This window comes from Neopsephotus bourkii, unplaced genomic scaffold (assembly GCF_033783945.1).
Source record: "Neopsephotus bourkii isolate Nb327-2 ecotype Australia unplaced genomic scaffold, CSIRO-AGI_Nbou_v1 NB_1111, whole genome shotgun sequence".
Taxonomy (NCBI): domain Eukaryota; kingdom Metazoa; phylum Chordata; class Aves; order Psittaciformes; family Psittacidae; genus Neopsephotus; species Neopsephotus bourkii.
In genome coordinates, this window is record NW_026901598.1 from 188,226 (window position 1) to 205,052 (window position 16,827).

Sequence of the window (16,827 nt, forward strand, 5' to 3'; positions counted from 1 at the left end):
AACAGCAAATCTGTGTATAGTAATTACTCACTATTGTGGGGTTTATAATCTTTTTTTTCTCCTCCCTTAACCAGGTCAATCTGGGAAGCTGTTTATAGTTTACAGAGTGTTCGTATGGAAGTATCATTGTATGGTGGAAAATCTGAACTACCAATTGCAATGCAGTGCAAATTATGTTGTGTGGGGTTGTTTTTTTTTAAAGGATGTTTCCGGAATGCCAGCTCTTTGTCGTCCTGTTGCAGAGGGAGGAGGGGGTTTTGATTATCGACTAGCCATGGCTATTCCAGATAAGTGGATACAGGTGAGACTTCTATCTGTTCACCACTTCTGGATCCTACTGCCAAATTTTACTCTCTTCTGCTAATATCCTATTAAAATAAAGTCTGACAGGCTTGAGCACAGGTATTACTGGCTGAAATGAGAGCTGTCAAATATCATGTAGGCATTAGAAGATGAGTAAGTTCAGTGGCTGTTCTTTGCATTCTAGCTGATATTTCTTTGTACAATACACTAGACTCAGTTTTGTTTGAAGTAACCTGCATCTCTCAACAGCTGTACAATGTAGAGTCTATATAGAATGCAAACAGGTAGGTAATAAGCTAACTATATGCCTATAAAATACTTTAAAATAAGCCCACCTTCAAAACATAGAATCATAGAACAGTTAGGGTTGGAAAGGACCTTAAGATCATCAAGTTCCAACCCCCCTGCCATGCCATGGGCAGGGACACCTTACACTTAAACCATATCACCCAAGGCTTTGTTCTGCCTGGTCTTGAGCACTGCCAGGGATGGAGCATTCACAACCTCCCTGGGCAACCCATTCCAGTGCCTCACCACCCTAACAGGAAAGAATTTCCTTATATCAAATCTAAACTTCCCCTGTTTAAGTTTTACCCCATTACCCCTTGTCCTATCACTACAGTCCCTAATGAAGAGTCCCTCCCCAGCATCCCTATAGGCCCCCTTCAGATACTGGAAGACTGCTATGAGGTCTCCAAACTGGGCATAGTAATTGTATCGAATATAGAGCTGAATGTTTAACCAAAGTAAACATAAGTGAATTGTGCAAACACCAGCAATTGGTACAGTGGGGTTACAAAAAGGATAATATCAAACTGTAAATGCTCTTGATGGACAATAATATAAACACTTATGATAAGGATTTAAACCACCTTTCCCTTAATTCAGGGAATCACAAGAAAACTGATAAATGATCTCAAAAGGCTTTTACTGATGTTTTAGAGAATGTTTTTCAGTCAGGTAGAAGATTGCATCCAAATCCCTCTGGCTATCATGATGATTTGAAAACGATAAACATTTTATATGAGCACTAATGCTTCAATAAATCTAATGAGTGGCTTAAAATAAAAAGCAAATTAACTTATCTTCAGCGTCTTTCACTTTTGTAACTAGAAGGTGGAGGTCCAATTGAAAAACAGTTCTTCTTTTCATTCAGGAGACAAACTTGCCAGCTTCTTCAACCAGGACAGCATCATTAAACTTTGGAGTGTGTAATTTAGATCCTGGAATGAGGACTCGTAATATAAGGCTACTGTTTTTGTAGTAGTAACAAACACCTTGTGGTGATGGCTTTTCACCTTCAACATCCTTACACTTTAGGACAGGCAAAGGTGAAGAGCTTTCTAGACAGGCAAAATGCAATTGGGTGAGTTACTATTACCAAAAAGGAAGACTATAGGATTTTATAAGGGCAAAAGATGGATAACCTAATTTAACAATCTCTGATATGGTCTGCTTATTCTGATTTTCAGTACTCAGAGAGGAAATGTATGTGTCCTGCCTTAAGTTCTGTTTTTTCACCAGAGATAAATGTATTCTGGCCTAAGCATGTACTTAATGTGGGACAGCAGGTGGATGCTGGGCATGCTGATGGGATGTTGAGTGTAAATTCAGCTATGTGATGGTCTTAGGCTGTTTCCCAGCAGACTCCAGTTATTTAGGAATGTGTTGGTTGTACAAGAACATAAGGTGGTACAGGCAGAAAGCTCCTACCTAAGGTAAATGCAAATAAGCAACCACAGCTGAAGACCTTACAGTAGAGAAAGAGGTGTAGTTTGTTATCACATTTCTTAAGGCAACAATACAGCTGAAATTATGGGAATGGAAAAGCTTAGAAACAGTCTATCAGCTGTTATCAAACTGGCCTAGACTGATGGCTTTCATTTCCCACCAGCTTTTTAAGTATGTACATGTTAATAGCAAGTTTTCTAGGCAACTTCCTAAAATCAGTTTTAAATTTGAAGGATCTCCAGTGTTCCATAAACTAATTTTGAGGGTTCTGTAAAAGTAAGGTAAGCTGTTCATCATAACAGTGGCTCTATTAGTTCAGATTAAAGATGGATACTGTGCATATTATGGTGCTGCAAGGGTTCTGGGAAAAAAAAGGCTGTTCAGGAGTACCTGGCCAGTTAACATTCAGAATGTTAAATTTTACAGTATTGTATCAGGCATCTTGGTGTTACTGACTTTTTGTCACTTTGATTTTTATGTCTATATATTTTTGTGTATTTGAATTGTAGTGACCAGTGGCGATCTATACAAAAAAATAGAAAAAGAAAGGACTTAACACTGAAATTGAACTGGGTTTAGAAGAGGGAGGAAATAGTATGAGGCAGAAAATTCCTATTGATGTGATTTGGTTGCTAAAACTCAGGAGCTGGCATGGCAAAAAATGTGAAGCTTGTTGAGTATTACAAAGCTTTGGCATTGAAACTGTGGTTTGGAGCAGACTGTGAATTCACAGATCCAGGGGAACATGCAAGGTCCCTGTGCTAAGCACCTTCTCATGTTGGGTACTTAATGGCAATAGTGGAGCTCTGTCTTGGAGTGGTCCATTCTCCACCACAGAGCCCAGTGATTGATTTGTAGTAAGAAGCTGCCATATGCCAGGGTTGCTTGAAATACAAGAACTTCTTCCAATATCATGTGTATGCAGATATGTGCCTACATATTTCTTCCCAGAGGTTTTCTGTAGCTCCTTGCCTGCCATATCAGAAGATTCGCATAAAAAATGTTGTCCATGCATATATATATATATGGAAGTACAAGATAAACAAAATGTTCTAGTTAATATATTTATGTAGTGGAACTCAAAAGAAAAAATCTCTTTAGATAATCAGAGAGTTTGTCACTTTAAAACTTGGGAATAGGAGAAGTTAAAGTAATACAGTTTACAATCCCCTGGAAATTTCTGTGCCAAGATAATAAATAATGTGTTTTTAGTTAAAACAGTCCTGAACCCAGGGCACTCTTTGATGACCTTTCCTTTATTTCTACAGATAATTAAGGAGCTGAAAGATGAAGACTGGAATATGGGCAATATTGTGCATACATTAACGAACAGACGGTATGAAGAAAAATACATTGCATATGCAGAGAGTCACGACCAGGTATTTTATCTGTTTGTTTATATATAGCAAGTAAAATATGAGGTTTAGAGGTTTGGTGGGTTTTGTGCTTTGAAAATGAGGCTAGAGTTGAGAAGGATTGGCAACAATTTCAGAATACATCTTGAGTACTTGGTTTTCACTGGTTTCTTTTATGTGTGTTTGTTATGATCCTTATTTTTAATAAAGGAATCCTACTTGGTGGTGGTGGTGGTTTTAGTTTTGTTGTTAAAAACAAGTCCTAGCTTCTTGTTTTGCCTGCCTATCACAGGACATAGGAAGGTATATAATCCATACTTCTGAAAATAAAAGTAAGCTGGACCACTGTTCATATAATAAGGACAAAAAATGTCACTGACTCTGTGTTTGTGACTGTTGTATTCCCCTTCATGAAAACCCTCTCTGAAACTATTGCAGACATCTTTTAAGATCTAAATGAAATGTTAACAGTTTGGTTCAACATACAGTAATTGTAATGGTTCTATATATGCGACAATGAAAAAGCAAAGATGAATTTGGATAACAGTCATGGTTGTTTCTGGAGAATCAGACATCACATTGCTCAAGAATTTGAAAATTAGGAACTAAAAAAAAATCCATTTTCTAATAAAAAGTTTAAATAACCTACCTTCAACTCTTTCCTCTACATAAGAGATTTGTATCATATTTTCTATACCTTCTGTAATAAAATTCAACAGAAATTTCCAGAAGGCGTTTATTTTAAAGAAAGAATTCTGGGTTTATTGGCTTCATTTTATCTACCTCTTAAGATTCTTATCTCAGAGATTGTTACACAGTGTTCACTTAAGATGTATGAGAAAAGTCCCAATCCTGGTAAAGGATTTCAGGTAATACTGGAAATGAATTTTGTCCCAGTTATTTGCTTTTACAAAAGCTGATTCTTCATCCTAAAGCATGACATATAATGTTACTGTTGCTGTTCTTTTATTTCATGCTGGATGTTATCAATTGAGTTGTTTTCCATATCGCTATGTATTTTTGTTTAGAATCTCATACATGGGAAGAAATTCTATTTACTTTGAATTAAACAAAGTATACCAGATTGGTATGTGAAAAGTAGGACAGAGAAAAAAAATGGGAGTGAGGTAAAATTCGGTCTGAAGATACTTAAAGTAGTGCATATGAGGGGCTGAAACAATTCTAGTTTTCCTGGCTATGAGTTAATACCAGTTGGAACACAAGGCCTCATGGTTATGAGAAGTGTGTGAAAATAGCAGCTCAATGCTAATAGCTGTCAAAAAATCCCAGATACAGTACTGGAATTATTATGGAGTGGAGAGCAAAGCAAAAATCGGTATGCTAAAGTAGTCTTTTGTGGTCTGTGTGCATCTTGAATGTTGAAGGCAGATTTGGTCCTGTTTCTTGAAGGATATACAGCATAACTGGAAAAAATGGTGTGAGAGATAATAGCAAGTGTGGCTTGGTTTTCATAAGAAGAAAACTAAGTAGGCTAAGACTCTTCAGGGTTGCAAAGAGATCATTGAAGGGGGAAGGATAGTGGTTTATGAAGTCATGGCTGGCATACAAAACACGAATAGGGACCTTTACCTTCTCTTCTAGTGGAAAGATTAAGGGCTAACAAATGGCACATTCTGAGTCTATAGAAGGGTTGTTCCTTGCAGTCTTAAGTCTTGCCATTCTCACATAGGAATATTATTATTTAAGATTTTTTTTTTTTACTGATGGGAATCGTCTGTATATGCTGTTACATTGTTAGTCAGAAAACTAAAAGATGATGGTGCTTTTCAGCTAGACCTCTTTACAGCTCATCTGTCTCTCTGGAATCTTGTGAGTTTTCATGCTTGAGTATAAAATGAGAATTGGGCTAATGAAACAGAAGTTAGCTATTTACACACAAACACTCCAAAATGTTTTTAACTGCCTGCATGCTAATATATTAGAATAATCCTTTTTGCATAGCATTTGTGTGGCTTTTCTTGAGTAACAGTAAGCACTAGCTAGTTATCAATTCAGTCATTGCTTTTAGACGGAGTTACTAGTTTGTTTTTTTTCTTGTGTGAAGTTACAGAAAATCACTCACATTCTTGATTGCTTGCTAATGAATGCTTCATATTCACTCTGCATCTCTAAATCAGGAGTGTTGTTAATAATCCCAGGAATGTTCCTTAAAATGTTTTTTTTTCCTCATTTCCTGTGTTTTCAATAAAAAATCCACAATGGTTGGTGACTTCTGGCTGATTTGAGTTGATGCTAACATTTCACATTTGATATCTGTAGACAAACAGGTTCTCAGAAGTAATTGTGCAGTTTGATCCCATCGGGTGACATGTAGGATCACAACAGAGGTTATGGTGTTATTAGCTTATTTATCATATACTCACACTCCTGTTGGTGCAGGCAGCCCCAGTAACCATGCAAAGGGCTGCAAAGGGGAAACAGCTGGTTGGGTCTGGCATGCAGGTGAGGCTCAGCTCAGAGATATACCTGCCTCAGTTCACATACTTGCTGGTTTTGGCAACAGATTATCACACCGATGTAATTACACGTCACACAATACAAAGTTGCAGTAATCGACTTCTCGCCAGTCTTCTGAGTCCTCCTCTTATGATAACAGTGTGCCTGTTAGAAACGCTTCCAGTATACCCAAGCGTTTTCTTTCTCTTTAAACTGTTATAGGCACTCGTTGGTGATAAGACATTGGCGTTTCGACTGATGGATGCAGAAATGTATACAAACATGAGTGTGCTCTCACCCCTTACTGCAGTTATTGATCGTGGAATACAGCTTCATAAAATGATTCGTCTCATTACTCATGCACTTGGAGGAGAGAGCTATCTGAACTTCATGGGTAAGTAATCTTAGGAACAAGTCTTTCATTTTCTCGTCTACAGAACACTTGGCAGGGAAATAAAATGATCTGTCATCATCTTACATCTATAATACTTAATCACAATGCTGAAGTTTGGAACGTAAGTGCTTTTGTAAAGAGTTAGTACAAAAGGTAGCATGCATTGTTTTTCTGTCTGTAAGATGCATTATAAGACAAGAAAGTAAAATCAATGTGGTTCGTAATTGTAACAGAAATAATTTTTAAAATGTGGTAAGCTCTAGTTCATGTTACTCTGATTTACAACTTGGAATTGTATTTTAATAGTTCTGCAGGTTTGTCAGGTGGCAAGCCTTGCTTCACACAGCTGAGTTGTCTATCATCTCTATTATTCTATTCTCCTAGACTTGTAACAGTGAATATACTAAAGATAGTCCCATGCTTATTTCAGTTATTAATTGTTAGGAATTAATCTATAAATGACTTATATTTCATAGCTTCTCAGTGACAAGCAGGGGCTTAATGAGGTAGGCAAGGGCAAATCATAGAGATAGGAGGCACATTGAAGCATAGAATTAGCAGGAGTTAGCAATACCTTTTTCTTTATTGTTCATAAGCTGTTAAATACAACTGTTGCATTGCTTGCTAGCACTATTGCTGCAAGAATGTGCAATAGTTGGACTCATTTAATCAGCAAGTTATAGTCCCATATAGTCATCTTAAAAGTTGAATGTTTTTCTTAAGTTTTATGCAGAATATTGAAACTATTTATGTTCAGTGCTCTTTACCATATTGACATTCCTTATTTTCTTTGCAAAATAATCCTTACTTGATAGTCAAAATCACAATTCTGTAATGTGGTGTGACAAGTGTTGTATAGCGGTTTCATGGGGAAAAAGGGCTGAAAGCATGCAGTAGATAACCATTTTGGTTTTCTGACAATGAAACACCTGAAAATTAGAGATGTTCTTAGCTTAATATTGCCTTCAACTTTTATTGTTAAATGTTTTGTATTATTAAGTTAAAGGGATTGTTGGATAGATATTGCCTTTCTTCCATAACAGTATATTTTAAAATATAAATAAAAGGAGAATATTAACAAGGTGATTTTTTCCCCATAAAATGCAGACATGTTTCCCAAGAGTAAATAAGAGTTAATGAAATAAATACTTATGAAGTGTGTAGTTGGGCACTAAAATGTTCAAGGTCTGATGTATGTGGTTCCATTCAAACTAGTGATGCTACAATAAGAAGCTGGTGTTTAAAGAATATGCCAGCTGAACTGGAGATGTTTCTGCCCCAGATTGAGTTGGTAAGGTTAGAAAAATTATCAGCAATGTTGCAGCGTGCTGTCTAGTTAAGCAGATAAAGTAATAAATCAGTTCTTCAACTCTCAGCTTTGAGTGAATGCTGAGAGTGAGAAAGAGGACCCTGTGGGCTGAGGGAAGAGTGGAAATCTCCTTTCACAGTGCCTAGAGAGAAGGCACTCCGGGTGCTTCTGTGCTTCCCTATGCTCTTCTATAAATGTCTTGCTCCTTATTTTTCTGGAGGGTGGAGGGAAAAGAAAGACACCAAAGTAACATGCTGCTTTCTCAATGCTTTGCTCACCTTAAAGGAAAACAAATCACTCTTCTGGTAAGGAAGATACCAGGAGTGCAAATCTGTGTTCTCAAATGTATCCTAGGTTTTCTCTTTAAAGATCTGGAATAATATTTAAATATACCTGTGTCATAGTATCATTTTGTCCTTGATACATGCAAGCAGATTTCTCTTGAGAGAAGCTGTGACACCTTGAACACCAAACACTGATACTGCCTTCCTTTCATCTTTCTCACTTTTCACACTGGATGGTTCTTTGTCTTTCTTACAGGTATCTATAAGAAACCACTGCAAAAATCCAGCAAGTGTTCCTATTTTTCATGTTTCTGGATGTTTAGTTTTCACTGAAGACTTCTATTTTCCTTCCCAATTGCTTATATTCCACTGTAGGCAATCAGTGATGTATTCAAAATTATGTGCGGATAGGGAAGTTTTGTCATTTCAGTTAATTGATTCCCTTGTAACAGAAACCGTTAAGAACACTCTTTCCTCTGGTCTGTGTTTCAGTTTTCCGTGCGGCTTTGCAACTAACCTCTGGGGCTTCATGTGCCCATCTAGCGTGGAAGACTTAACCTACAAAGGGAAAATTCCATGTACTTGGTTGAAAATGAAAAGATAAACATCATGCTGTAGTGAATGAACACTCTGGAAGGATAGTTTGTTTAATAGCAACAGTAAACAAATACCAGTTGTTTTGAAACTTGTTCTATGTTTGAATCCTCTGCTTTCAAAGTAGGTAGGGAACAACAGTCCTAATGTAGCTGTAGGTTATTTAACCAAACTGCTGTTTTAGACAGAGATTTTAATACTGAGACTGGCTGTTATGGGTTAGAAGATGTCACAGGGCCTCAGGAAACCGCAAAGATTACAGGTTCTTCTACACAGAAGCAGCAGCTTTAGTAGGGACACAGCTAATGCTTCTCTAAGATTCTGCCATAGGTAGTACACTATAAATGGTACTTAAAGCCCCAAACGTTCATAGTGTATGCCTTTGTTAAATAGTGGAAATAATTTATTTTTTGGTTTACATTGGAAATAGAAAGAAACCTCAAATATTTTTGTTTGCAGTGATGGCAATACTGAAATACAATGCATGTATATTATTAACTTACCTAAAACCAGAAATGTATGTGGAAAAATATTTGGAGACGTCGATCTTTTCCTCTCTAATATGAGGATTTGTAAACCAAATCTAAAATAAACCCCTGTATTGGACTAAAATTCTTTAATGTTGATCTAACCCCCTACAAAATAACAAAAAAGGCTTATGATTTTGAGTCTACTTCCTCAGTTGCTAAACAAGGCTAATGGAAGTTGTTATAAGGCATCTAGAATACTGCAAGAATCTTCCCATCTCACCTTGAGAATGAAGCAGTCACTGTTGTTACGCACTGGGCAATAGTTAACTTCAGTGTAAAGACTGTTACATATTCCCTGAAAATAATAGTTGAACTTACCACTATAAAACTGCTCTTACTGTACATCCCTTCATTTTCCTTTGGCTTCATTTTTCATCCTGTCCCTGCAGAAAACTCTCATTGTTACTTTCCTTTAAATGTTATTTTTTCTCTTCTCTTGCTCCTTGCCCTGTTTTCCCTGTACTTAGGGAGTACCTGCAGAATGCAAGAGCTGTGCCGGTTCTTCAATGAACTTATTTCCATGTTCTCTGCGTAGTCTGGAAGATACATGTGTTTGTCTAGATTTAGACAAGCAATGGCAGCTGCTTTCTTGCCTATAATAGATATAATACCCAGTTTGGGGGGCCTTAAATAGCATTTTAGGTCCTTGGCATCCTTCATGGCACATTTACTAGTTTATGCCACTATAGTATACTGCTTTTCAACTTGCTAATATTTTCTTGCTTTCTTCTTCAATTCAAATTGGTTTAAGCTCAAATCTATTGATTTTAATGGAGATTAGTTCCTACATGAACCTCTAGCACTATTTTTCATGACTTTTCAACAGCAAAACAACTCTTAATTAGGACTCCAGAGACCAAGTCTCTCTCCCTGCAAAACAACTTTTTTATATATGTAGAAGCTAGAAAGTGATTTGCAGTAACTGGAACATTTTTTGCAATCATGACCATTGACTGATGGTGTTACCATTTGGGTTGACATTTACGTCTGTTTCACTAATAGCAAATTTATCTGTAAAACTTCATTTTCCCACTTGTTAGTTCATGTACACAGTACTTTAATTTCTCTATGCTTAGGGTTTTTTGGATGCATTGAAACAGTTTATTTCTCTAATGGTTTTATAGGATGAGAACTTGTTCTTTCTTTGGCCTTAATAATGAAGTAAAATAAAATGCTCTATATCATCTATTATTTTGAGCATTTTGGAGAGAGAAATAAAGTATTTTTCATTTATTTCTTTACTTTTAAACTAAGATTTTGTAACATAAGGCTTTTGACAATATTTTGGCAAACAAGGTAAGGAATGGTGAAAAACTATCAGTAGCACCAATATCAGGATGGGAAATATGCATAGAATTTAAAAACATTTGAAATAAAAATGATACAACGTAACTTACAAGCTAACTGGTAATGTTACTTAGAATCTGAAATACTGCTTTTATTGATACCTATTCTAGATAAAGAAAGTTATTAAACCAAGGATATTGAGCTTAAACCTAAAGGGGTTTTGTTTTCTTGGACATGTAGCAAATGAATCACTCTGTATTTTTAAACTTTCTTATACTTATTACTTGTTTGCACTGGTTACAGTGTGGCTTTTTAGACAATAACCTAAAAAATGGCCTTGAAAGAGCAAATGCTCTTTAAACTAGCTCCCTTAAGTCAACTCTTTTGATAAACAACCTTGAAGTCTCAGTTGGTAAAGACTGGAATAGGTAGTTTGAAATCTTTTAATATGCTTACCTAGTATACCTGTCCAATGTGCTTTCTGTGCTGCCAGTTCTACCAGGTAGTTCAATTTCATGGCACTCTGACAGTAAAAGTTACCTTCATTTTAGGGTAGAAAACAAGAAGTGTATAATCTGAAATCATACCTGCAGTTTGTTAAGACTTTTTGTTCTCTAGTGATAGAATACCTACAACTGTGTTGTATGCCCCCACTCACAACTTGGGGGAGGCTGTGGCAGGATGAGGATAATCCAGATGTATAGATTAAGCCCCATTAGTTGCTTCAAGAGTCTCTTCCGGAAGGTCTAGAGGTGCAAACTCTTAATATTTAGGGCTGATCAAAACAATCTTTATTTCTACCCTACTCAAAACATAGAGGGACTGGGAGAAAAGCAGTTAAAGACTGTCTTTATAATTTAAAACTAAACAAGACACACAAACTTGTCTAATCCCACCTTCTCTTCACAAATTAAGTACGTCCAAATACTGCAAATCTCTTGTGAGAGTTGATTGTAATTCCTCTGTCACAGGGTAGGGAAGGAAGCTCTATACATGTGTATATGTCATTTGCATACATAAATAAAATAGCTGCTAGCAGCAGTCTATGTATGTGATAGTGAGTTGATGTTCATGTTATGGGTTCTCAAGTCAGGAACCTAGAAACAGAACTCTTCATAGTCAACAGCATCCTCAGAACTGCTCAGGAATCAATGGTTGCTCTGTGTTCATTGTAAATCCAAGTAGGATTTTACAGTCTGAATTGGGGTAGCTGTTATTTTTTCTTTCGGAGTAATGTTGATGTTTCCTTAGTTTGTTCCTAAGTCTTAGGTCTGCGTGCTATCAGGTCTTCATTTGGATAACCAAAAAATAATCTTTTTCAGAGTAGGCTTGTTTTGTTTTCCCTTTTTTGTACCTTCTTCGATAAATTAACGTAATAACAATGTAGTTTTCATGTAGAATTTAGCTTCTGCCTTGTTACAACGCAGAGTAATAAGGTTTATTTTCTAGTTAAGCAGCATTGCTAATGACATGTTAGTTGCTTCCTGAATGACAGATGTCTGCAGAAATGCTCTGCCTGATAAAATCTAAATCTGTGCAAGAACTTAGTATGTAGGAGCAGGGAAAAATGCTAAGAATGCCCCATTTAAACACTGTGGTTAATGTTGTTTATGTTAAAGCTTTTGTCTTCTTTCTCCTGTACTGTTCTGCTGAGTGTAGTTCATACACTTTTGATGCTGATAAATTATCAGCATTTGTTTTGTTACTTACTTCTGAAAACCCCCAGTACTGGAAAAAAGCTTTAGTAGCCTCTTACTACACCCAGCTGCTTTTTACTTCTGCTCTTTGCAGTCTGTCTGTACCTGGCGGAAAGAAAAATGGATCTATTTTGTCCCAAACAGTCTACCAGAAAGCAAAAATACTTCATCCTGATTATACTTTGTAGGCTGGCTTCTAAAGAGAGAGAGAGAGGGGTGAAATGAACTGTGTTTTCCTTTACATCCCAGTCAAGTAATTAAGCAACACAAAGCAGTCGAGCTGGTGTAAGAGCATGCATAAGAATCTGTTAATCAGCAACCCTGCCTTTGACAGTGCATTGTTCTTCCTCAGACTGCTTTCTGGCAATGCAGAACAAAATAGGATTGAACCCCACATGCTACTCAGTAAGGAGTTGTTGTTTTGAGACATGGCTGAGCAGGTGACATTTTGTATTAGTAAAGTCTGAATAATAGATCCTTAGGCATACATTCCAATTTGGATTTTAATGTGTGCAGTTGTGGTAATTTGAAATGAGTTCATCTCTGTAGTGTCATTAATTCCCCAAATCAATTTAGTTTAAACTGAGATAACACTTTATGATGACATTGGAATAAAAAATAAGGTTTCTTTATGAGATCAAAAACTTACTATTTTCACAAGCACTATTTGGCAGCTTAAAATCTGCTCAATGTCTTAATTTTCTGAGGCCATCAATCCCATGCTCATTCAGAAAACAAGACTGTACTTGAATTTGCATTGGTCTTCAAGAGGCAAGATATTTTCTATGCAAGTTTTCAAAAGAAGTGGTAAAGTCTGTGGAGTAAAGTCTATTAAAGCATCATTTATAAATGGTGACCTCCCTTCTTAGAAGCCTTTTGAGGTCTTCAGTTTGAAATTTAAAACTATGCAGGCTTCAAATGTCATTGGAATTTATCACTGCAAGTGATAGGCTAAATGCTTTGATTTGGAGAACATTTTTATTGCAATTTGTTATAACCTTGTTGAGGTCTACAAAAAGAAAATCTGAGAGCACTCTTAATCCATGTCAAGAGATTTAATGGAAAAATGCATTTATATAGTTAACACTCATTGAGAGGCAGGTATGTACTGGTGTTGGAGGGAGGAAACCTGTGCAAGGTAGAAGGCAGACCAGACAAGTACAAGGGTGAGGAAGGCAGGAAATCACGTTGGTACTGGAGTGGAGCTGCAGGCTCCATTAACCCACAACAGTCAGTTTATCATTCCCGCTAAAAAGATGCATTCCTGTACATAATTCAGGGTAAATTATTTCTGCAAGCTCATGGAAATTGATAAAAGCATAGCGAAAATGAGGTATTTTATGAAGTTTTACTTCAGAGTTAAGTATTACGAGGTTAATCTTGTGTATGAATCTGGAGGTGATTTTAGTAAGCTCCCAAGAAGGGAGAGGCGGAATTTACAGCGCAGTAAATTAGAAGGGGAGTTTAGGAAGAAGATGAAATTAGTTTTGGCTGAAAAGAAAATTAATGCTGTTAGATTTCATTTTTCTATTCTTTTTTTTTTATTTTGTTAATAGTACTCATACCTTTTGAGTGGGAATATTGAATATAAAATACTGCTTCTATCTTAATGTATTTTGTAAAGTTGCAAACCTGGAGGAATAACAGCACAAGTGACTAACATCTCAAGGAGAATAAAGGATTATTCACACAACCAAGAGTGCTAGTGCAGCCTTTGTATGGCCAGAAGCCTAGGACTTTTGCTCAATTGGAATAGTTAATTTGGTCTCTTTGGAATTCAGAGCAGATCTGGCAAGCGAAGTATTTGCAATGCATAGCTTCTTAAGTAGCATTTTTTAGGAAGATTATTTAAAAACACTTCAGTAATCCACTCCTGATTTAAGAGTCAGTCCATAGACTATGAAGCATGTCCTGTAAGCTCATCATTATTTCTTTTCAGGCTATTAATACAAAATACTGCAGGAAACCCTGGGTCATCTGGATGGTTATATTGTAGGTCAACTCCTTTTGCAGCCTCATTTCACAATCTTTATTTTCATAATGAAGAAATGTATGTTCTTATTTCAAAATATTAATGCTAAGAAAGAGATCTGAAAGAGAACATTACTCTGTTTTAACGTACGGTGTTGGATGGGCACCATGCTTTCCACTATTTTTCTTGTACTCCTTACACTTGTGAAAAGTACAAACTTCAGGACTGTTACTTTTTACTAATTGATATCCTGAAGTAAGACCACCATTTTATTTTTCTCTTACTATAGATTTCTGTGTAGGTGTCTTTTGTGCATGTGTTCTCCCTAGGAATGAGGGAGCATGTGTATATGACCTTTTAAAAACAAACCTCAGCTTAGGCTGAGCTTTTCTTTGATTTTGCTTGTGATTGGTTTTTTAGTTCATAACGGCTTCCACCATCTTAGAAAGTGAGGAATTCTACATAATATTACTTGAAGGGAAAAGTGCAGGAGTCTGAACATGGGTGGACTTCTGTAACTCAAATGTTTTCTGTAGTTTAAGCAAGCATAGTGGGAGTTCTAGCTATCTATAGATACCAAAATACTATGTAAATACATATTTTATTTTCAAGACTTCTTCACTTGTGTTATTGTGCTTTTTCCCTCCTTGTGTTCTGTTTATCATAGAATGATTTGGGTTGGAAATGACCATAAGATCTAGTTCAAACCCCCCTGCCATGGGCAGGGACACCTCACCCTAACCAGCCTGGCCTTGAACACTGGCAGGGATGGAGCATTTACCATTTCTTTGGGCAGCCTGTTCCAGCATCTCACCACCCTCACAGTAAAGAACTTCTTCCTTGTATCTAACCTGAACTTCCCCTGTTTCAGTTACTATAACCTCGTAAGCACTTCTGAAACTATGCTATGTGGCAATATTATGTTTGAGATAACAGGCTACCTTTTTTCTGACATTTATCCCTGTGTGGGCCTTACATGCACTCCCTTGCTTTAATACATGTCATACTTGGTGCTACAGCGTTGATTTACACAGATCAGAGAAATAAAACATGATCTAGAACAAAGTAATGGAGGTGCGATTTGGGGTAGTTCTTATTCCTGCCTACAGGCACTTTGCAAAGGAGAACTTGGAAGTTTAGGCATATGAATCTCTGATTTTTAAGTTCCGTTTTATTTCTGGCTTTGTCATGAGGGTTGCTACCCTCTTCCCTCCCTCAGTTTAGTCCTGGGTTTTGGAAGGTTTGCTATAAACTGCTATGCCTTTTTATGTCAAATTTAATAACTATTCAAAGGCCATAAGTTGATAAGTATGCCAAAATACTGACCTGTTAATTTCAGTGGATGTAGAGAAAACTTACCTTATTTGTGCAGAATTCTCTGGTACACATAATTTGTTGTTTTGTTTGGAGAGGGGAAAAAAGGAAAGCAAAATCAGTGATGTTATACTCTGGTTCCAGTGCTGGCTGTGACTAGACTTAGAAATATAGGAAGCTATTTATTGATATCCTGCCTTCCTAATTATGGGAAGGAAGGGGGGGGTGGGTGTCTTGATTAAAAATGGGCAAGCAGGGAGTCTCTTAGTTTAAAATAGTCTTAGTTTCCTGGAGTTTAACGTAGACATAGTTGAAATTTTCAGGAAAATCGTGAAAGTCCCTTCTTATATTTACTAGTTGCATTTCTGTTTATAGGCCAGAAGTACTGTATTTTTAATTTTTCATTTCCTATGAAGGCTATTGCTCGGTTTGAATAAGAACACAGGAATGAATCCATTGCTTATCTCTGAAAACTTAAAGGCAGGAAGAGGCTTGTAGAAATAAATAAACTTTATCTTAGTAAAGGAGTACATGTTACATACTCTTGGTAAGGTTTTGATTTGCAGTGTCTTCTGTTGTATGACTATGTTGATAATACTGAGAGACTAGGCATTCTAGAACAAGGAAGAGAAAAAAGCATGATCTGTGACTGAAAGGCTTATGTTCCACTCATCCTCAGTGCCTAACTGTAAATGTGGAAATGCTTGTGCTAGAAGTACTTCTGCTAGGAATATATATTGAGAAAGTGTGTAGAAAGCAGTCATGAATTTACTGGGTTTAGAAGTTGTATATTTCTTTTGGTAAGATTTTATTTTCATTTCCCAGTTTGTAAGAGGATGATGTAAGCTGTATCCAAGATACCAAGAGGCTAGGCTTAGCGACATCAGGAGTTTTTACTAGTCTTATGGTACAGCCCTGTCTCTATGTTCCACCCTCCCACTATTGCAATGCAGTATCAGGTTTTCAAAGGATGTGTTTTCTGACAAAAAAAAATGTTCTCATTGCGATCTAAAAAAGAAAACAAATAATGAAATAAGCTTCCATCATAGCATGGCTGTATTAAAAAAAAAAAAAAAAGGAACAAAACAGAAGAGAATGAATTATAATACTGGGAATTTTTTTCCTTTTTTTTTTTTTTTTTGCAGAGAAGGGTGTATTTTCTCTTGCTTCAGAGGGTTGTTTTCCCTTTTCTTTGTTAAAGAAGATCCATGGAAAGCATTTATCACTTCAGCAAATTTATTTTTTGTTAATAAAAAGTTCAAAGGAACAAAAAAATCATTACTGTGTAATATTTCATATGTCCAATTCAAAATGTCTTTGTGCAAGTAATCTCTAATGGTTTCTTGTCTCTGTTTTGTGTTTTGTGTTTATCACTTTGAATTTCCATACAGCATTGCCAGAGGGGGAGAAGAGAAATCATCTCAGCATTTGTACATATTTGGCTTTTTGGCTTTACTCAAACAGTTGGAACATACTTTTCTGATGTCAAAGTTTACTTTTTCCTTTGATAAACCATTTTTGTCTTAAAGGCACGAAAAGCATTATGTGCTTCCTAGTATGGTTGCAATACATTTTCAGCTTGGAACCTAAGAAAGCTGTG

At 36.4% G+C, this 16,827-nt stretch overlaps 1 protein-coding gene across 2 annotated transcripts in view; it reads left to right on the top strand.

Moving 5' to 3' along the window:
* Nucleotides 1-16,827, top strand: part of GBE1 (1,4-alpha-glucan branching enzyme 1) — a 150,646-nt gene that overhangs the window by 89,589 nt on the left and 44,230 nt on the right. For both annotated transcript variants that reach the window (XM_061362270.1, XM_061362271.1), the window contains 3 exons: nucleotides 203-301; nucleotides 3,303-3,413; nucleotides 6,069-6,240. In XM_061362270.1, the coding sequence (XP_061218254.1) occupies nucleotides 203-301; nucleotides 3,303-3,413; nucleotides 6,069-6,240 (382 nt within the window). The remainder of the gene's footprint in view (nucleotides 1-202; nucleotides 302-3,302; nucleotides 3,414-6,068; nucleotides 6,241-16,827) is intronic.